This window comes from Pipistrellus hanaki, assembly GCF_964339955.1.
Source record: "Pipistrellus hanaki genome assembly, chromosome: 15".
Taxonomy (NCBI): domain Eukaryota; kingdom Metazoa; phylum Chordata; class Mammalia; order Chiroptera; family Vespertilionidae; genus Pipistrellus; species Pipistrellus hanaki.
In genome coordinates, this window is record NC_140517.1 from 44,017,391 (window position 1) to 44,039,681 (window position 22,291).

Genomic DNA, 22,291 nt, shown 5'->3' on the forward strand with positions numbered 1-22,291 from the left:
ACCTGGGACCTTTCAGTCCACAGGCTGATGCTCTATCCACTGAGCCAAACCAGTCTCAGCAGTGCCAATTCTTTTTTCTGTCTTTCCTTCCACAGAGGGAGATTGGGAAGACACACATAACTTTCTTTTAAATGCTATTATAATAAAAAGCATTCAAGCCAAAACCTGTTTGGCTCAGTGGATAGAGCATCGGCCTGGGGACTGAAAGGTCCCAGGTTTGATTCCAGTCAAGCTCATGTACTTGGTTGCTGGCACATCCCTAGTCAGGGGATGTGCAGGAGGCAGCTGATGGGTGTTTCTCTCTCATCGGTGTTTCTAACTCTCTATCCCTCTCCCTTCCTCTCTATAAAAAAATCAATAAAATAGCCAGGACTGGTTTGGCTCAATGGATAGAGCGTCGGCTTGGGGATTGAAGAGTCCCGAGTTCGATTCCGGTCAAGGGCATGTACCTTGGTTGCCGGCATATCCCCAGTAGGGGGTGTGCAAGAGGCAGCTGATCGATGACTCTCTCATCGATGTTTCTAGCTCTCTATCTCTCTCCCTTCCTCTCTGTACAAAATCAATAAAATATATTTTTTTTTAAATCAATAACATATATATTTTTTGAAAATGTTAAAAAAAAAAAAAAGCACTAAGAGACAAATCAAATCCTTACATTCAGAAACAAGTAAATGTGGCAAATTATTTTCTGTGCAATGCCCTCCTGCCCCTGATGGGATTGCCTCCTGCGACAGGACATCATCCGAGGGGGCTGCCTGGGCCGGGCACGGACCCCCCTGACTCCCCTCCCCTTTCTGCCCTGACCCAGCCGGGTGGAAGAGACCGGAGTGGTGCTGTCCCTGGAGCAAACGGAGCGACGCCCTCGCAGACCCCTGCAGCGGGCCACCCCCTCTCAGAAGGACACCCCTAATCCTCGGGGCAGCCTTGGTATGGGGCTGGGGCTGAGAGGGGGGGGTGTCCCCAGGATGCTTAGGAGAAAGCCCAGGTGCCTTAACATGGTTTACCCTGTATGACCTGCCTCCTGCCTCCTTCCTTTTCTTACCTCAAGACCACACCAGCTCCCATGGTGCTCTAGGGCCTTGCCAGCCCCTTTCATGCCTCAGGACCTTTGCACATGCCGGTTCCTCTGCCCAGAAAGCTCTGCTCTCTCCTGCCCTCCCTCCTTTCCTGTGACCCTGGGGTGGTTGCTTCAGTCTTGTGCTCTCTGCTCTGAAACCCGCTGGCTCCCCTCTGCGCCCGCCCTTCCCTCCCCGCCTCCCGCTTCACTGCTCTTTGGCTTTCAGGCATCTTGGCCCTCCCTGATCTGGTTCCTTCCTCCCTCTTCCTTCTCCCGGCCCCCGGCCCCCAGCCCGAGATGAGCTTCCCTCTCTGCTTATTCTTCAAGGCCTCACCTGCTCCGAGCTGCTGCCGGCGGACCAGGCTCCTGGGTGTGGTGTGGGGTCGGCAGCATCCTTTCCATTTCCGGCTCAGAACTGGCTCGGGCGGTGCCTTGGCCTGCAGGGATGTTAGGACAGTTCTGAGGGCCTCGGGCCAGTCTTTTCCCTCCAGAGCCAAGTGGCCGAAGGCTGTTCTGTGCCGCTGGGGAACGGGGTCTACCCACGTTGAGTTTAAATAGTGGAGTATTGCCCCACCAGTGGGCAGTTGCTACTCTGTCAGGCCTACTTACTGTGTGCCCTCCCCACCCCATGTTGCCCCTGACAGCCGAAGGGAAGGCACCCAGGACCCAGCTCCCCAGCGCTGGGAATGGTGTCCGCCCTGATTGGGTGCTGAAGATGTCAACTAAGCTCCCTGGGGATGAGAGGGGAGGACTCTGCCCCTCAGCCCTGGGTACCATCCTGTGTCCTCCCCATCTCCATGTGCCCTGCAGACACGTCTGGTCCCCGGATCCTGGCCTTCCTACACCCCCCTGCCCTGAGCGAGGCCGCCCTGGCCGCCGACCCCCGCCGCTTCTGCAGCCCCGACCTCCGTCGCCTCCTGGCACCGATCCTCGACGGGACTTCGGTAGCTGCCACCCCCAGCGCCCCCCCAGCCACACGGCGCCCCCCGAGCCCCCTTCCGGTAAGTGATCCCTCACACCGGAGCCCTGAGGGTCCAGGCTGCTTAGTTCTTTGACGTGAACCTTGCTGTTCTCTGGGCCTCAGTTTCTCCGTCTCTGTAGTGGGAAGGTTGGGGATGACATGGGTCCCGGGGTCTCCTTAAGACCTAGATTCCAGATTGTTCAACTGCAATCTGGACCCAAACCTGGGACGTGCTTGGATTGGCGGGGGGTGACCCCCTCCCCGCTTGTGACAAAGCACCAGGCTCTCTGAACTTGGACTTCAAAGACGCAAGAACATCTAATGTCTTAAATTACACAACTCTGCATTCAAACCCCGAATCTGCCACTCACCAGCTGTGTTACCCTGGACAAGGGCCTCGGTTTCTTCACCTGTAAAGTTTGGACAAAGGCAAACAGCCACCTCATTGGCTATCGTGAGGGTTCACGGGAAGACCTTAGTAGGAACCTGACACCTATAGGTGCTCAATAGACCACAGCGGTCACTGTTTTCACGTAAGAGTCCAGACAGGCTGACCTTTGACTCAGGGGTCCATATTGACTTTCCTCATCCCGACCCTATGCCCCCAAATATCTTCTCTCCACCACAAAACTAGGTTGTGACCTTGGACTTCCCTCTTCGCCCTTGACATAGCATTACTCTGCATGGTTTTCCCCAGAATCCAAGACCTTTAACCCCAGAGGGCCTGCCGGGCTTGGCCTCGGGCTCTGGTCTCTCAAACCTTTGATGTTTTTCCTGTTGACCTATTCCGGACACTTTGAACACCCGGGTTCCGACATCATTTGCATTTGCTATTTGACCCTCTAGGTGTCCAGCTCTTTGAAATTTGACCCTCCCTTCTACTCCTGAGCTCAAATGTCTAGACCAGTGGTCGGCAAACTGCAGCTTGTGAGCCACACATTTGTTGACTAAAGAGCTTGCTGACCACTGGGATAGGGGCTTAATCACAAGGAACAACAACAGCCTGTCATTATTGGAATCGAGAGTCTAGGTCAGTGGTTGGCAAACTCATTCATCAACAGAGCAGCAAACCTCAGCTCGCAAGCTGCATGTGGCTCGAGAGCCGCAGTTTGCCGACCACTGGTCTAGATTGTCTTACTACGGACATCTCCCAGGCTTAAGAGCTGTCTCTCCTCTGTCCCCTCACAGGCCGATCTCCCGGACAAGCCTCTTGTGGGCGTGGAGAAGGCACACAAGGTCTTGGCCTCTGGGAAAGACCTTGAGGCAGTGGAGACAGACCTAGCTGTAGCTCAGGTAAGGGCAGGCGTGGGGGCCGGCATTTCTGGGCTTTAAGGAAAGGTAGTGGGATGGTGGAAAGGATGAGTGGGTGGAGAGATGGACAGACCATTGTATCCATTAGGTGGGAGGTGGTGGATAGATGGATGGGTGTGTTTAGACCGATATTTGGATGGATGGACGGAATGTTTGGATGGGTAGTTGGATAGTAAGACCTTTGGTTCATTGGATGGATGATGGGTGGATAAATGATAGTGGCAGGATGTATTAATTCTCGATTTCTGTATAACAAATTGCCCCCAAAGTCAGCACCTTAAAACAGCTCACATTTATTATGTCACACAGTCTGAGAATCAAGAATCTGGCAGCTGCTTAGATGGGTGGTTTTGCTCCTGAGGCTGGAGTCAAGCTCTTGGTCAAGACTGCAGTCAACTGGATCCACTTCCAAACTCATGCCCGTGGTTGTTGGCATGGTTTGCTGGTGGTTGGTTTTTTTTGTTTTGTTTTGTTTTTTTTGGGGGGGGGGTTGTGTGCTTTTTTTAATATATATATTTTATTGATTTTTTACAGAGAGGAAGGGAGAGAGATAGAAAGCTAGAAACATCGATGAGAGAGAAACTGCCTCCTGCACAACCCCCACTGGGAATGTGCCCGCAACCAAGGTACATGCTCTTGACCAGAATCAAACCTGGGACCCTTCAGTCCACAGGCCAACGCTCTATCCACTGAGCCAAACCGGTTTTGGCATGGTTTGTTGGTTGACCTTCCTGGCATAGCCAGCCCTCTTCACCCTGAATCACTTTGTTAGCATAAACCATCAGGCATAGTCCTGGTCCAAGGGTCCCACCATGAACGGCAAAGAAACACCTGTCACTCAGGGAATTCCACTGGTTTCTGTGTTACCTCCCAGCTGCCAGGTCAAAGGCCAAACCTCTTTTGGGATAAAGTTAATTCTGCAGTATGCAGAGAGATTGAGAATTCTCAAGATTTTCAAGTCCCAGCTCCTTCATGTCTAACATTTCTTTCTTTTTTAAATCTGTTCTTATTGATTTCAGGGAGGAAAGGAGAGGGAGAGAGAGATAGAAACATCAATGATGTGAGAGAATCGTTGATCAGCTGCCTCCTGCATGCCCCCTACTGGGGATCGAGCCCGAAACCGGAAAATGTGCCCTTGACCGGAATCAAACCCAGGTCCTTTCAGACCGCAGTTCAACGTTCTATCCAGTGAGCCAAACTGGCTAGGGCAGTGGTCGGCAAACCACGGCTCTCGAGCCACATGCGGCTCTTTGGCCCCTTGAGTGTTCTAACGCCACTTCTTCAAAATAGACTCGCCCAGGCAGAAAACCGACTTCTGCGCATGGGCCACAAAGTTTCAATCGCATGTGGTATTTTGTGGAAGAGCCACACTCAAGGGGCCAAAGAGCCGCATGTGGCTTGCAAGCCGCAGTTTGCCGACCACTGAGCTAGGGCAACATTTCTTTCTTTAACTTCTCTCTCCTCTTGCCTTATACACCAACTAGCAAGAAGAAATTGGGCAGCTCCTTCGACAGTCTGGCTAGAAATCACTCAGGTCTAGCTGCATTTCTTTTGCTTTCCACACAACTGCAGGTGGCAGTGTTGCCAAACTTTCAGCCACTGCACATCAAAAATCCCCTCTCATCTGTTTTCAAAGAACACGTTCCTCACTTCCCTTGAAGCCATTCCTGGCAAGTTCCTCCTGGCTTAGCTTTTTACTAACATTTTTCCAAGGTAACCTAGGTCTGCTCTACCGTGCTTTGGGGCAGTGGGCAGTCTCCACTCTTGGTACCAAAAGCTTATGTGTAATCTACTTCTGGATCACAAGTTGCCTTACACGTTAGAAATTTTAAAACAGCAATTATGTGCCTGGCCAGTGTGGCTCAGGGTTTGAACCAGGAGGTCAGGGTTCAATTCCTGGTCAGGGCACATGCCTGGGTTGTGGGCTCGATCCACAGTGAGGGGCGCGCAGGAGGCAGCTGATTGATGATTCTCTCTCGTCATTCATGTTTCTCTCTCTCTCTTTCCTTCTCCGTCCCTCTCTGAAACCAATAAAAATATACTTAAAAAACACAGCAATCATGCATTACCTCACATAATGTCTGAGGGTCAGGAGTCTGGAAGGCTCTTAGCTGGGTGGCTTTGGCTCAGGGTTTCTCACGAGATTGCAGTCGAGGTCAGCCGGGGTTGCAGTCATTTGAAGGCTTGAGACGATTCATTTCCACGGTCACTTGCTGGCTGTTGGCAAAGGATCTTTTTTGCCATGTGGGCCTCTCCAGTGGGCTGCTCACGACATGACATGGTTTTCCCCAGAGCAGTGGTCGGCAACTGCGGCTCCCGAGCCACATGCGGCTCTTTGGCCCCTTGAGTGTGGCTCTTCCACAAAATTCCAGGGCCTGGGCGAGTCTATTTTGAAGAAGTGGCGTTAGAAGAAGTTTAAGTTAAAAAAAAAAATGTGGCTCTCTAAAGAAATGTCAACCGTTGTACTGTTGACACTTGGCTCTGTTGACTAATGAGTTTGCCGACCACTGCTCCAGAGCAAGTGATCCGAGAAAGAGAAGGCAACAAAAGCCATGGCGTCTTTATAACGAATGTTGGAAGTCACACACCATCATCTCGCCAATAACCTTTTGTTCCCAGGGCAACCCCATGGGGTCACTGTGCTCGGGACTCCCCTAGGGCGTGAGCACCGAGAGCAGAGGATCCTTGGGGGTCATGTTGGTTACCACAGTATCCTCATACCCGTTTTACAGACGGGAACCCTGACGCTCAGAACGCGGGCACGCAGCTCGGAAGCGGTGGAGCTGGGACACTAGCCCAGGCCCATCCGAGGCCACGGCTCCTGCTCTAACCCCCTCCCGCCCCCGCAGGACGTCGACGCCCTGGATTTGGAGATGCTGGCCCCCTACATCTCCATGGACGACGATTTCCAGCTCAGCTCCAGCGAGCACCTGCCCAGGCTCTCCCACAGGCCCCTGCGGGTGGCCCCCCGGCCTCGCGCTCGGAGCTTCCACGGCCTGTCTCCCCCGACCCCTGAGCCCTCCCTGCTGCCCCGCTGGGGGAGTGACCCCCGGCTGAGCTGCTCCAGCCCTTCCCGAAGGAACACCGCCGCCCCACCCAGGCCTGGGGCTCGGAAGAGGTGAGCCACAGGAGAGGAGGGATGCGATGATCCATCACCCACACATGTTTCTCTCTCACACACACTCTCCCTTCCTCTCTGAAATCAATGAAAATATATATTTTTTTAATTTCCCTCCTCTTTAATTTCCCTGACTCCCCCATCTTTGCTCCTGCCTCCTACTCCAGCCTCATTCTCAGCAGCCCTCCGACACTGTCCTGCCCAGGCCGTACCCACAGTGAGCCGCATGTGGCATGCTTGTCCCCACCTCTATGCCTTTGCCCAGGCCGTGCCCTCCTCCTGGAGTGCACCCCACTGTGCTCACCGTCTAATCCAAGCCCACCCGTCCACCAGGCCCCCTCCTTGGGGACATATTTGTCTCTGGCCTACAGACGGTTTTTGTCACAGTCAAGAGGACTCGCCACCATGTCAGAGACACTGTCTAGAACTAAGTTTCTAACTCCGTTGAGAATCTGTTGAAAGCTATGGACTCTTTCCCAAGAAAATGGACGTCCACATGGAGACACACACTTTGCATGTAATGTCAGAGGGTCCGTGTCCCTCTTCCAAAGATGTTAAGATTCCTAATACTCAAGCTTTGGATCTCCAAGTTTGGGGCACATGCCCAGTTAGTCTCCAGAGTGGCCTCTTCTGTCCATGTGAGGCTGTGATGCATACATCTCAGCATTCCCCAGGGCTCCCAGCTTGACACTGGCTATACAGCAGGTGCCTAATAAAAACTTGTTAAGCCCAGCTAGTATGGCTAGGTGGTTGAGCATCAACCTGTGAATTGGGGGTAGGGGGGATGTCACAGTTCGATTCCCAGTTGGGACATATGCCCATGAGTGTGAGGCGTGCAGGAGGCAGCTGATCAATGATTCTCTCTCATCATTGATGTTTCTCTCACACACACACTCTCCCTTTCTCTCTGAAATCAATGAAAATATATATATTTTTTAAATTTGTTAAAATGAGGGAGGGAGGAAATTAATGGAGGGATAGATGATGGATAGATGGTTAACGGGTGAGTGGATGCATAGATATGTGAATGAATGGAAGGACAGATAGATGGAGGTTGTATGGGTGGGTGATGGATCATTGGCTAGATGAATGGAAATATAGATTGGTGGATGGATGGATGAATCAATGGATGGATGGGTGGATGGATGAATGGACAGGTGGATGGATGAGTAGATAAACAGGTGCTTGGGGGAGTGAATGAATACTCATCATCTACTCACACCAGGGCCCACACCTGCCCGTGTTCTGAGATTCTTGCCTGCTTTCCTCCAGGACCCTGGCCCAGAGCTCGGAGGATGAGGCCGAGGGGGCAGAGCTGCTGGGGGTGAGACCCCCTAAACGGTGCCCTAGCCTAAGACCCGAAAACTTCCTACTGCCTCCTCTCAGCCTGGTATGTGTGGGAATTCGTGGGGTTCTTTGGCCCTCAGAACCCAGCAGGCTCAAGCTTGCTCTTCTAGGATGGGAGAGCCAGAGGGGACAGGACTGATAGTCAGAGAGAAGTTCGGTCACCCAGCTGGAGCTGGAGCTAGGACCTTGATACTTTAGCTCAGGTAAGGGGTATGAAAGGGTTTTGGAAATGTATGTAAGTTGGTAGGAAGGGAGAAACGACAAGGGTTAGTATTTGCTCCTGTGGGGCCCCCTTTCAAACCCAGAACAGGTTTTGGCCTTGGGTGATTTGTGCAGTGTGAAAAGTACAGACACTAGAGCCTGACTGACTTGGGTTCCGGTCAGCCACCTAGTGGCTGAGACGTTGGGCCGGTGATGTCCCCAGTCTGAGCCTCCGTTTCCTCAGCTGGAAAGTGGGAGAGTTACATCTCACAGGACTGCCAAGAGAAGCAAAGGAAACCAGGCCCTTCACCAATCCTCGGCGGGCCATGGAAAACTGGGACATAAAAGCAAAGCAAATGAGAACAGCACCCCTTCCCCTGCACTCTCCCTGCCTCCTCTGGCCCTGGTTAATTCTGCACAACAGCAACCCTTCCTATGCACCAGCCTAGACTGTGTGACTTCCACAAGCCACGCCTCCCCCCCCACCAGGACCGTCCATGTTCTCTACTGCCCACACAAGGGCTCTCTGGCTCCTCGCCCAGCAGGGCTGTTTGAACATAGAGGGGTGTGACGGGTACTATCAACAGCTTATATTTGTGAGTGCCTACCACAGGCCAGACACTGACTGCACTAACTCCTGGCATGGTTAAATGATTCAATCCCTATGACCATTCTTGAAATATCACCACCGTCACCCACACTTACAATGGACAGTTCAGGTAACTGCATCCGTTACCGGCTGGGCAAGAACCAGCATGCTCACCGGCGGTGTTGCGGAGAATCTAACAGGACTGTTGGCAATGGTGTGGGCAACAAGGGCTGGTGCAGTGCCCTGGGGCCTGCAGTGTGGGGAGCTGGCACCACCCTTCGCCTGAAGGCACAGAGCAGGGGATGGTCTCATTGTAACTGGACCATCAATGGGTCCGGGCTGCCGGTCACTGCTGGAGCCAGTTCAGCAGGGACAGGGTTGAACATAGATGAGCGTTTATTCCAGTCCCGCCGGCAGCATGGGGAGCAGCAGGTCACCCACAGACATCTGCTCTGCAGCCCCCCATAAGCCCACTGCTCCCACTGGGTGGGACAGGATTCCGTGGAGAAGCTGGGATTGCAGGCTGGGGGAGTAGGCGGTTGGAGTGGGACTCCATTGTTTGGACAACAAGGGTGTTAAAGGACCGCATTCCAAGGTTGACTCCCAGGCCCCGGGGCTACATACAACTCCCAACCAGGTCAGAACGTCCTTTCTTTAACCAACACAAGGCAGTCAAGGTTAACAGAGCATGATTAATACCCATGGCCAGTCCCCAGTATCCCATTCCTGCCCCCTAACAACGGGATCTTGGAGAAGGGGGCTCTGCCTCATAAGAGCAGAAACCTTCTGTGGAGGGACATAGCCAGCCCACGACGACCCAGCAGCTGGAACCTCAAACACCCTCCTCTGCCTCCTCCCTCCTGCGGGCATCTGCCAGTGCAGAAGCCAACAGGAGCACTCGGAGCGCGGTTGTGCATGGATGGAGAGCACACACACAGCCCGCTGGGCACAGAGGGGCCACGAGGACGGAGGGGCTTGCGGAGGGTGGTCTGGGATGGGGACTTCACAAAGTCACACAGCTGATGAACAGCCACTGAACCCTACAGTGCCCTTGACCTCGGCACCGTCCTACCTCCCTGGATAGCGATGTGGTGATGCCGGTTTTGTCTCTGCAGAATTTCCTCCTGACAGGACCGGCCCCAGGGAGGCAGCAGGATCCAAGCACCCACCTCCAGGAACTGAATGAGCCCCTGGGTGAGTAGCAGCCTAGCTATGCATTCGCCCTGGGCCCCCGCTGGGAGGGAGGTGCCTGGGGGCCGAGAAAGGGGTGAGGCAAGCCTGAAGGGGGTGGGCAGCTGTCAGTGCCCAGAGGTGACTTTGCTGGAAATATGCAGCCCCTCCCTCTTCTCTCAGGGGCTGGGGGGGGGGGGGGAATGAGGGAGGCATGTAATCTAGGCCCAGCCCCCCATGCCTAGACCTCCTGAGGCCTGTGTCTGATTACTCCGTGGGGCTGAGTCACACCTCCGTCATTACCAGCCATCACCAGTCATTACCAGTGTGGTTAGGGGAAATAATTTTTGCTTCTGGAGTCTCTGTTCCACCCTCCCCACCCCCTACCCCCACCCCATCAATTAGGATCTATCATAAGTAATCGTTCTTACCTCAGGGAGATGCTTGAGGACCGGTGACACAAGACAAGCTTAGCAAGAGACCCGTTTATAGTAAACACTTAAGAAACACCTGTCCCGCCCTAACTGGTTTGGCTGAAGGGTCCCAGGTTCAATTCCTGTATAGAGCGTGTACCTTGGTTGCGGGCACATCCCCGGTGGGGAGTGTGCAGGAGGCAGCTGGTCGATGTTCCTCTCTCATCAATCTTTCTAACTTTATATCGCTCTCCCTTCCTCTCTGTAAAAATCAATAAAATATATTGAAAGAAGGAAAGAAAGAAAGAAAGAAAGAAAGAAAGAAAGAAAGAAAGAAAGAAAGAAAGAAAGACCTGCCTCAGGGCCACGCTGCTTCCACGGCACCTCTGCAGAGTGCAGCGTGTGGACGAGCTGCTTTCTGGCCTGTGATGCTATCACACCATCTTCCCCCACAGCTGCCAGCAGCCGGAGCTCCACTTGAAACCTGCAGGCATCCGCCAGAGAGGCCTTTTCAAAGCACCCTGGCTGCCTCTGCTCAGAATCCTTCCGTGGCCCCCTAGTACCTCCAGAGAGATTCTAAGTCTCCAGGTCTGACTGCTGCCGCATCTCAGACCACACGCTGCTTCACACACTCCGTTTCGGCCACAGTCACTGTCTTTTGAGTCATTCTGTCCTTTTATACCCGTAACACATGTACATATATATAGAGAACACACAGGAAATGCCGGACGCTGTCCTAGGAGCTGGAGACACGCTGCGAACAAAACACAGAAAATCCTGCCCTTTGCAGAGCTGACATGCTAGTGAGGGAGACAGTTCAGAATTGTTCATCAAAAAAACATTAAAGCCGAAACCGGTTTGGCTCAATGGATAGAGCGTCAGCCTGTGGACTGAAAGGTCCCAGGTTCGATTCCGGTCAAGGGCGTGTACCTTGGTTGCGGGCACATCCCCAGTAGGGGGTGTGCAAGAGGCAGCTGATGGGTGATTCTCTCTCATCGATGTTTCTAACTCTCTATCCCTCTCTAAAATCAGTAAAATATATTTATTTATTAAAAAAAAAACATTTAAACCTGTCAAGAGTTGTTGTTTTTTTAAATATGTTTTTTATTGATTTCAGAGAGGAAGGGAGAGGGAGAGAGATAGAAACACCAATGATGAGAGTCATTGATCAGCTGCCTCCTTCAAGTCCCCCACCAAAGATCAAGCCCACCACCCAGGGCATGTGCCCTTGACCGGAATCAAACCTGGGACTCTTCAGTCCGCAGGCTGGAGCTCTATCCACCGAGCCAAACTGGCTAGAGCAAACCTGTCAAGAATTTTTGTGAATTTGAGCCAAACTATTGACAATTGCCGGGAAGCAAAATCTTAAGGTATTGGGATAATGCTCCGGAGAATGGCGGTTTTTCCACCTTTTTTTATACATCGTATTCAAAGGAAGACTGTAAGTGGGTTACATAAAATCCATGGTGATAGATTAGAGAGGCAGGAGAAAGCAAAGGGGGTGGGGGTGAGACACCTCTGGGATTGGATAAAAAGTAAAATGATAGGCATGCTTCTTTTACTTAGGTGGGTGCAGGATAGTTAATGTCAATAATTAACATGATAGCCGGAACCGGTTTGGCTCAGTGAATAGAGCGTTGGCCTGCGGACTGAAAGGTCCCAGGTTTGATTCCGGTCAAGGGCATGTACCTTGGTTGCGGGCACATCCCCAGCGGGGGTGTGCAAGAGGCAGCTGATCGATGACTCTCTCTCATCCATGTTTCTAACTCTCTATCCCTCTCTCTTCCTCTCTGTGAAAAATCAATAAAATATATTTTTTTAAAAACAAACAAAAAATAATTAACATGATAACAATAACAAGGAAGGAATTTGTGGTCTCTGTTCTGGCACCCAAGGCATTTGATTGTGCCCTGAGGACTCTGGAGAAAAGGGCAGTTACAAGCTACCCTGATATTTCTTTATATGTTATCACAGATGAAAAAAGACAATAGTCTCTGCTAAGGTAAAGGTTGACCTTGTCAGGGAAGATACATGACCGCCACCATAACCGCATTTAGTTAGTTTTCATTTCAGACCATCCTTTGTGGTTCCTTCAGGTCTCTGAGTTTGCAAGACTGCCATGCAGGCCTCCCCTGAGCTTGTCAGGTCAGCATGTGGCCTTTTTCCATCCACAGAACAAAGAAACAAATACAGTAAAGAGTGCAGGAGAGCTGAAACCCACTTGGCTCAGTGGATAGAGTGTCCGCCTGTGGACTGAGGGGTCCCAGGTTCAATTCCAGTCAAGGGCATGTACCTGGGTTGCGTGCACATCCCCAGTGGGAGGTGTGCAGGAGGCAACTGGTCGATGTTTCTCTCTCATCGGTGTTTCTAGCTCTCTATCACTCTCCCTTCCTCTCTGTAAAAAATCAATAAAATATATTTTTTTAAAAAGAGTGCAAGAGACAGGAAGTGCTACTGGAGAAAACAATGCATACAGAGGGAAAGGGAGCCCAGGGATTTCAATTTTATGATCAGACATGATGGTCTCCTTGAGAAGGTGATGTTTGAACAAAAACCTGGCGGAGGGGAGGGAGGGAGCCGTGACAGTGTCCGGGGTAGTGCATTCCAGAGGGAGGGAACAGTGAATACAGAGCTCTTGGGTGAGGGTGTATCTGTCTTATTTGAGGGAAATAAGACCAGTGTGTGGGAGCAGAGAGGAGGGGAGGGAGGTGTAAGGCACATGACGTAGAGCCTCTATAGGGCATGGCAATGACTTTGAAATCATCTTGCTTTTGGAGGCTGCCTCAGGGCCTTTGCATGTGCTGATCTGGGTACCTGAAATGGTTTTCCACCTATTCTTTGCCTAATGACTTCATCCTTTATTTTTTATTTTTCAAAAATTTATTATTATTATTTTTTAAACCTCACTTAAGGATATTTTTCCTTTTTTCCCCCCATTGATTTTTATTTTATTTTTTTTAAATGGTAGATTTTTTTATTTATTTTTATTTTTTTTATTAAATTACTATCTGTGTACATATCGTACCATTGCCCCCCCCCCTCCCATACATACCCTCCTTCCCCAGAGTTTTGTGTTCATTGGTTGTACTTATATGCATGTATACAAGTCCTTCGGTTGATCTTTTATCTCCCCCAGATCTCCCTCCCCTCCCCACTGTAATTTGACAGTCTGCTTGTTGCTTTACTGTCTCTATATCTATCTTTTGGTTCATCAGTTTATAATGTTCTTTATTATCCATAAATGAATGAGGTCATGTGGTATTTCTCTTTCATTGTCTGGCTTATTTCACTCAGCATGATGTTCTCCAATTCCATCCAGGTTGCTGCAAATGATGAGAATTCCTTCTTTTTTGTGGCAGCATAGTATTCCATTGTGTAGATGTACCATAGTTTTTGGATCCAATCAGCTGCTGACGGGCACCTAGGCTGTTTCCAAATTCTAGCTATTGTAAATTGTGCTACTATGAACATAGGGGTGTATATATCCTTTCTGATTGGTGTTTCTAGCTTCTTGGGATATATTCCTAGGAGTGGGATTACTGGGTCAAATGGGAGTTCCATTTTCAGTTTTTTGAGGAAACTCCACACTGTTCTCCACAGTGGTTGCACCAGTCTACATTCCCACCAGCAGTGCACGAGGGTTCCTTTTTCTCCGCAACCTCGCCAACACTTGTCGTTTGTTGATTTGTTGGTGTTGGCTCCATTGATTTTTAGAGAGTGGAAGAGGGAAAGGGAAAGACAGAGAGAAATATCAATGTGAGAGAAACACATCAATGGGTTGCCTTCTGCGTGCACACCAACCAGGGAGGAGCCTGCAACCGAGGTACATGCCCTTGACTGGGATTGAATCTGGGACCCTGAGGTCTGAAGGCCAATGCTCTATCCACTGAGCCAAACAGGCTAGGACTGCCTGCATCCTTTAAATCTCTAATTAAATATTACTCCTCCCATGAAACTCCGCCCTCTTCTCCCCCCAACTTCCTAAGCTCAGGGCTCATAGCACTCATCACAGACCATATTTACATGGGTGCTTGTGTAGCTATTGGGTAATCGGCTGCCTTCTCCCGGTGAGTGTGAGCCCTGGGAAGGCAAGGGCCAGGCTGGCCAGCGGCTGGGCACAGAGCAGATCTTCAGCATATATTTGTAAAGGAAGAGCTAACGTTTATCTAACACTCACCCTGCCAACATTTGTGCTATATTTACATACATGACCTAATCGACTCCCCGAACTGGAATGCCGCCCCCACAAGGTTAGAGAGTTTCATCCATCCTGTTGGCTGCTGTGTCCCCGGTGCCTGGCTCACAGGTGTTGCGAGAAAATGCTCACCTGTCCGAATTCAGACGACAGACTCGAGTGGGTGTCTCCCCTCGAGAGCTGTCCATTGTGGCAGGCACACTGGAATTCGCTAGCACAGGCAATATTTATCATATTGCGGGAGTCCCTCTTCCAGTTTCTCATTGGCTGAGTACTGTGGAGTTTACAGCCTATTCCGAATGTCGCCTGGGTCTTATGGTCTCCTATTGGATTATTTAATAATAAAAAAAATGGGCTGAAGTCTTTTCTAGCCGTCACCACCTCCCTTTGTCTAGGGCAGTGGTCGGCAAACTCATTAGTCAACAGAGCCTAATATCAAAGATTGAAATTTCTTTGGAGAGCCAAAATTTTTTTTTTTTTTTTTTTTTACATATTTTATTGATTTTTTTTACAGAGAGAAAGAGAGAGGGATAGAGAGCTAGAAACATCAATGAGAGAGAATCATCAACCAGCTGCTTCTTGCACACCCGCTACTGGGGATGTGCCCGCAACCAAGGTACATGCCCTTGACCAGAATCGAACCCAGGACCTTTCAGTCCGCAGGTCGACACTCTATCCACTGAGCCAAACCGGTTTTGGCTGGAGAGCCAAATTTTTTAAACTTAAACTTCTTCTAGTGCCACTTCTTCAAAATAGACTCACCCAGGCCGTGGTATTTTGTGGAAGAGCCACACTCAAGGGGCCAAAGAGCCGCATGTGGCTCGAGAGCCGCAGTTTACCGATCATGGGTCTCGGGGGATCTTCCTGGAACAGGTGCTGCGGGCCACGTGCACAGCTCTCACACCCTCCCCCACCCCCCACATCCTGTTTGCTCTGGGGAAATTCAGTGACTGGCCGCATGCTGTTTCTCTTCTCTGAAGATGAATCAGAGTCATGACTCCTACAGTGTTCAATGCATGAGGCAGAGAGAAGTATCTCGGTTTTCCAGGTAGCAGCGGCACTAGTTACTGGTCCGAGCACTTCACGTGGATTCACTCATTCACTCCTCACGATAATCTTGGGAGAGACGCACTGTGATCAGCCCATTTTACAGATGAGGTAACTGAGACACCGAGAGGTCAAGTCCCTTGGCCCAGGTCACACATCAAGTAAATAGCAGAGCCTGGATTCAAACTCGGGTAGAGTCTGGCTCCTTACCGACTGTCCTAAATGTCCTGGACACCTCACAAGCAGAACTGGCCCAAGACTTAATTGCCATTTGAATCCAGGAATGCCTGCCTCACCACCCACTTTTTTTTTTTTTTTTTAATATTTTATTGATTTTTTTGCAGAGAGGAAGGGAGATAGAGTTAGAAACATCGATGAGAGAGGATCATCGATCAGCTGCCTCTTGCACAACCCCTACTGGGGATGTGCCCGCAACCAAGATACATGCCCTTGACAGGAATCAAACCCGGTCCGCAGGCCGACGCTCTATCCACTGAGCCAAACCGGTTTCGGCATCCACCCACTTTTTAAAAAAATATATATATATATTTTATTGATTTTTTACAGAGAGGAAGGGAGAGGGATAGAGAGTTAGAAACATGGATGAGAGAGAAACATCCACCAGCTGCCTCCTGCACTCTCCCCACCATGGATGTGCCCTCAACCAAGGTACATGCCCCTGACCGGAATCGAATCTGGAACCCTTCAGTACGCAGGCTGACGCTCTATCCACTGAGCCACACAGGTTAGGGCTCACCACCCACTTTTAACTGTCAAGAAGGGCTGATGGGTGGCGGTGGTAATTCCCCACTGGTTTACCTTCTACTTTCCCCCACAGGCCTGGGCCCTTCACTGCTCTGTCTCTACCCAGATGAGGAAGCCAGCCAACCCAAAAGCCACTTCCAGCCGATGACGAACTTGACCCAGGCCCACTGAGCCAGCTCCTCTTCCCATCTCTCTTCTTCCCAGAAAGGACCTCAACCACTCTCCAAGCTGGCAGCCAATGAACAGGGCCCCTGCCCACCTCGGGCCTACCTCAGTCGTCACCCCTGTCCCCCTCCCCCGGCCGGGGGCTCTCCGGGGTGGTCTCAGCTCAGTGACCTCTGGGAGGGGGGTCTCTGGCCCCTTCCTCCTCTGTCTCTCAGGACTTCCTTGGGGTTCTTCATACTGGTTACCTCATTTCTTCCTCCAACTCTCATTTTGGGTAATTAGGGGTGGGGTCTGTGTTTCTAGGCCCTGGGGTGTATTGATTACCGTCATCAATCACATTTCTTCCCATCTATCTTTCTGTTACTATTGTTCTTATCTTGGTTTTTCATGCTATGTCTTTAATTGCTATGAATTGCCTGGAGTCCATAAGAACGTGGGACTCTGATCTTCACACCCCCACTCAGGTGTCAATGGGGAGGGGAGCCTCTGGGCCAACCTCCCCTCCGCCCGCCCCCCGCCCCCCACCCCCTGTCACCCAGTGACTTCTCACTGAGCCCTCAGCCTCCCAAGCAGCCACTCAGCTCTGCCTACCTGGCTACCTCCTCCTCTCTGGACTTCTGTTGCCCACAGACTTGCCTGGACACTGACTTTATTATTTTATTCTTTTTTTTAAAATATATTTTATTGATTTTTTTTACACAGAGGAATAGAGTTGAGAGAAACATCCATCAGCTGCCTCCTGTACACCCCCTACTGGGGATGTGCCGGCAACCAAGGTAAATGCCCTTGACCGGAATCGAACCTGGGACCCTTCAGTCGGCAGGCCAAAGTTCTATCCACTGAGCCAAACTGGCCAGGGCCTGACTTTATTCTTTTTTTATTTTATTTTACTTTATTGATTTTTTACAGAGAGGAAGGGAGAGGAATAGAGAGTTAGAAACATCGATGAGAGAGAATCATCGATCAGCTGCCTCTTGCACACCCCCCACTGGGGATGTGCCCGCAACCAAGGTACATGCCCTTGACTGGAATCGAACCTGGGACCCTTCAGTCCGCAGGCCGACGCTCTATCTACTGAGCCAAACCGGTTTCGACCTGACTTTATTCTTAAATCTTCTATTCCAGGTGTAGCCTCCAACTTCCTCTGCTTCCAAACAGTACAACCTCCAGCCTTCTCCAGTTCTAGACCACACTTCAGACTCTTTGGTTCCACACCGCACAACCTCAGACCTTTCTGGTTCTGGAATGCACAACTCCCTACCTTCTCTTTCCAGACTGCACAACCTCCAACACGGCTAGTGTAAGCCTAGCACCCTCCAAACCCCTCTGATTCTAGATCTCACAACGTTCTGCTCTTTCTCACTCTGCACTTCATTACCTTCAACTCTATTTTCATACCCATGGTCTCCAAAGTTGTCAGATTCTAGACCTCACAGCCTCTAACTCCCTCTGGCTCTAGAGCCTCTGACCATCAGAATCCTTTGGTTCCAGAACTCAATCTCTTTCTCTGGTTCTAGACCGCTCCCTGTGAACTCCTTTGTTCTAGATGTCACACTCTCGAATTCCTGCTGGTTCCAGATCTTACAACTGTGTTTTCTCTGATTCTGGACCTCACAACCCCATGCTTCCTATTAGCTCTACTCTTCCTAATCTGTAACACATTTGGTTCCAAATCCAGACTTTCTAACTTCTAAATCCCATGATTCCCAGCTCATTCCTTTAAACTTTCTACACTCAAGATTTGCTTTTCTCATCAAAAAGAAGAAAATTGAGTTGTATGTCTTTTTAAAAATATATATTTTTATTGATTTCAGAGAGGGAGAGATAGAAACATCAATAATGAGTCATTGCTTGATCAAACCCACAACCTGGGCATATGCCTTGATTGGGAATCGAACCATGACCTCCCGGTTCATAGATGGATATTCATCCACTGAGCCATGCCTGCTGGGCTCTATGTCTTGATCTTATAACCAATACTTCTAAAACCAGACACCATGCTCTAGTTCTTTTTTTAAAAAAATATTTTATTGATTTTTTTTTACAGAGAGGAGGGGAGAAGGATAGTCAGAAATATTGGCACATCCCCAGTGGGGGGTGTACAAGAGGCAGCTGATCGATGATTCTCTCTCATCGATGTTTCTAACTCTCTATCCCTCTCCCTTCCTCTCTGTAAAAAATCAATAAAATAAAAAAGAATAAAGTAAGGCCCTGACCAGTTTGGCTGCCTCCTGCACTCCTCCCACAGGGGATGTGCCCATAACCAAGGTACATGCCCTTGACCAGAATCGAACCTGAGAGCAGGCCGATGCTCTATCCACTGAGCCAAACCGGTTAGGGCTCTAGTTCTTTTTTATTCTAGATCTTATGACCTCTACCATTCACTGGTTCTAGACTACACAACCTCTAGACCTTGCAAGTTCCAGGGCCCTCTGATTCTAGATCTGATTATCTCCCTTTTCTCTTGTTCTAGAACTTGGCCTCAAACATATCTGATTCCAGACTTCATACTATAAAATCCCTTGCTCCTAGACCAGTGGTCGGCAAACTCATTAGTTAAAAGAGCCAAATATCAACGGCACAACGATTCAGCTTTCTTTTGAGAGCCAAATTTTTTAAACTTAAACTTCTTCTAACGCCACTTCTTCAAAATAGACTTGTACAGGCCGTGGTATTTTGTGGAAGAGCCACACCCAAGGGGCCAAAGAGCCGCATGTGGCTCACGAGCCACGGTTTGCCAACCACTGTCCTAGACAGTCTCTAATTTCCTCTCACTCCAGATCTTATTATTCCAAATCACCCTGAGTTTAGAACCCAGACTTCAAACATCTTCTGACTATAGAACTTGCCTCATAAATTTCTCTGATTCTAGACCTTACAACTCCCAACTCTTGATTCTAGATCATATGACTCCAAAACCCCTCTAGAACTTGGTCTTCAGGCTTTCTCTAATTCTAGTCCTTACACTATTAGCATACATTCTTCTGGTGCTAGGTCTCACAGCTGCCTGATTTCAGACCCAAATTCTGATTATAGAACTCAGCCTCCAAATGCTTATGATTCTAGAATCCGAACCTCATCCTATAGATTTCTCTAGTCCCGAATCTTACAATTCTTGCCTCCCTGATTCCAAACTCCAACCACCTAACTTTATTTTGGTCTTCTCACTCCACTCAACTTGCCCCATTCCTACCCTCTTTCTTGTTTTTAATCCTCACCTGAGGATATTTTTTTCCCATGGCTTTTCAGAGAGAGTGGAAGGGAGGGAGGAGAGGGGAGAGAAGGGGAAAGAGAATCAATGGGAGAGAGACACATTGACTGGTTACCTCCTGCACCTGCCCTGACCAGGGAGCAGGGAGCAAACCTGCATCCCAGGTAACTTGCCTTTGACCAGGAATCAAACTGAACCCCAATCTGGATGGTGTGGCTCACTGGTTGAGCGTCAATCTATAAACTAGATCAGTGTTTTTCAACCTTTTTTGGGCAAAGGCACACTTGTTTCATGAAAAAAATCACGAGGCACACCACCATTAGAAAATGTTAAAAAATTTAACTCTGTGCCTATATTGACTATATATAAAGTAATTCTCTTGAATAGGAATCAAATAAACACAAAGAAAGTATTTTATAATTACTTTATTATGAAATATTAAGTAAACAAAATAGTGAAAAATTATAAAATTCTTGTCTTGTCTGCACCTACGGCACACCAGGCAACATCTCGCGGCACACTAGTGTGCCGCGGAACAGCGGTTGAAAAACGCTGAACTAGATCACAGTTCAGTTCCCTAACAGAGTCCATGCCCAGGTTTCTGGCTCGATCCCCAGTGTGGGGTGTGCAGGAGGCAACCCATCAATGATTCTCTCTCATCATTGATGTTTCTCTCTTTCTCCCTCTCCCTTCCACTCTGAAATCAATTATAATAATAAAAGCACACTATCCTTATTAGGCTGGAGGTCCCTCCCAAGAAGGCCAGGGCTGCGAGGGAAACCCAGGTCCCGGGTGCCAGAGGGAAGCCAGTGCCAGCAGCCTGGTGGAGACCTACTCTTTCACAAATTTCATGCCCTAGGCCTCTAGGATATAATTTGTTTAAAAAAAAAAAACAAACAAAAAACCAGAACCCCTTAGGTGCCTGGCTGATGCCCTTACCACTGAGCCACCAGTTAGAACCCTACTCTTAAGTCTTCTCACTTCAAGATCTCTATCCTCCAGGTTTCTCTTCTTGCGGACTTCATGCTCAGAACTTTCCATTCTCAATCTCATATCCTTAACTTTTCTCGACTCCCCACCTCAGCCCTCCAGATAATGCATTTACTTTTATTTTACCGCAGGAATGTGGGGAACCTAGGACACTCTCACCCTCTTTGGGGGGTTCACAATCCAGACCTCCCCCGCTGCCCAGGCACACGCACAGCCCTATCCACGTATCTAGAGGTGGGGAGAGAGGCGAAGACTCCTCAGTTCTCTGCCACCACTCGTGTATCCCTAGACCCCCTTCTACAATGGTGCTACTCTTGGTCTTCCTCCCTCAGCCCAATTCACCCCCTGTCTGAGGGGCACTTTTCACTTTGTTTTTCAGGGAATTGCCTGTCCAGATTGGTGCTATAGGAGGAGAAGGGTCTCCCTCGCCCCCCCCCCCTCCCACAGGGCCCTCCGTACATAAAACTGTGCTAGACTGGGGGACGGGAAGGGACTGGGCCAGCCACACTGGCTCTGAACCCCACTGATCTCTGTACCGCCATAAAGACCTCGCCTTGGTAGGCACCAGAACTCTGTGTGTGGGCTCATCTGTGGTTTACTTTAGGGGGTGTGGTTGCCCTGGGTGACAGGTGTCCACATCACTTTGTGATTTTTTGTATACACGAGTGTGACTCTGCTCCTATGTGGGTCTATGTAACGTGTCTGGTGATGTTGTCGTACCATATATGTGTCTTTGTGACATAATTCTATGAACCTGTGTGAGGAGGGCGTTGTCATTCCTTCTACATGTATGTATTAGTATGAGTGAAATACTTTTGTATGAAATACTTTGCCTAATGTATTTCTAGTTACTTCGGGCTTCTGTGTTTCTGAGTGTCTTGTGATTCGTTTGGTTTTTATTTATTTTTTTTGGTTTGTGTGGTAATATTCTGTGTACATGCATAGAACTGTTTGACACTATAATTCTATGTACTGATGTCTGTCTGACATGATTTTCTGTACGTGTGTGTGTGTGTGTGTGTGTGTGATTGCAAGTCTGTAGATTCACGTGCAGACGGCTGTGCCTCTTCTGACATGTCTCTGTGTATCACCCTCATAATCCCTTTCCGGCATTCCACATGGGAATATTTTTTTTTAATATTTTATTGATTTTGTACAGAGAGGGAGAGAGATAGAGAGTTAGAAACATCGATGAGAGGATCATCGATCAGCTGCCTCTTGCACACCCCCTACTGGGGATGTGCCCACAACCAAGGTACATGCCCTTGACCGGAATCGAACCCGGGACCTTTCAATCCCCAAGCCGACGCTCTATCCATTGAGCCAAACCAGTCTCGGCCACATGGGAATATTTTAAAGGGATAAAAACCACATTCAAGACTTGGCATTTGCTGCTCCCTCTGCCCTAAATAGCTTTCACCCTGCCCCTCTCTTCCCTTGTGCATCTCCTCATACTTCAGATGCAGGCTCAGACATCCCCTCCTGCAGAAAGCCTTCCTGCTTGTCCCAGCTGGGCGAGATCCCCCCACAGCCTCCAGTGCCCCAGTCCCCATCACAGCTCGAAGCACTCTGTCCACTCGGAATGTTTACAATGGAGTGAATGTAAAAAGCTCTGACTCTGTGTCAGGCCCTCTGCCACACATGACTCACACGATGACTCTCCTCTAAGCCTACACAATAGGCATGATGATGATCTCCACTTTACAGAGGATAAAACAGGTTTAGAGAAGGTGATTTTGCCCAAGGTCATA

General features: G+C 49.6%; 1 protein-coding gene across 2 annotated transcripts in view; it reads left to right on the forward strand.

Moving 5' to 3' along the window:
- The window catches only part of HIF3A (hypoxia inducible factor 3 subunit alpha), a gene marked incomplete at its 5' end in the record, with an annotated part of 37,947 nt that extends 20,740 nt beyond the window's left edge, over nucleotides 1-17,207 (forward strand). For both annotated transcript variants that reach the window (XM_084905963.1, XM_084905962.1), the window contains 7 exons: nucleotides 809-927; nucleotides 1,868-2,058; nucleotides 3,207-3,311; nucleotides 6,179-6,447; nucleotides 7,720-7,837; nucleotides 9,700-9,778; nucleotides 16,248-17,207. In XM_084905963.1, the coding sequence (XP_084762089.1) occupies nucleotides 809-927; nucleotides 1,868-2,058; nucleotides 3,207-3,311; nucleotides 6,179-6,447; nucleotides 7,720-7,837; nucleotides 9,700-9,778; nucleotides 16,248-16,345 (979 nt within the window). In that variant the 3' untranslated portion in view covers nucleotides 16,346-17,207. The remainder of the gene's footprint in view (nucleotides 1-808; nucleotides 928-1,867; nucleotides 2,059-3,206; nucleotides 3,312-6,178; nucleotides 6,448-7,719; nucleotides 7,838-9,699; nucleotides 9,779-16,247) is intronic.
- Nucleotides 17,208-22,291: the final 5,084 nt, after the last annotated feature.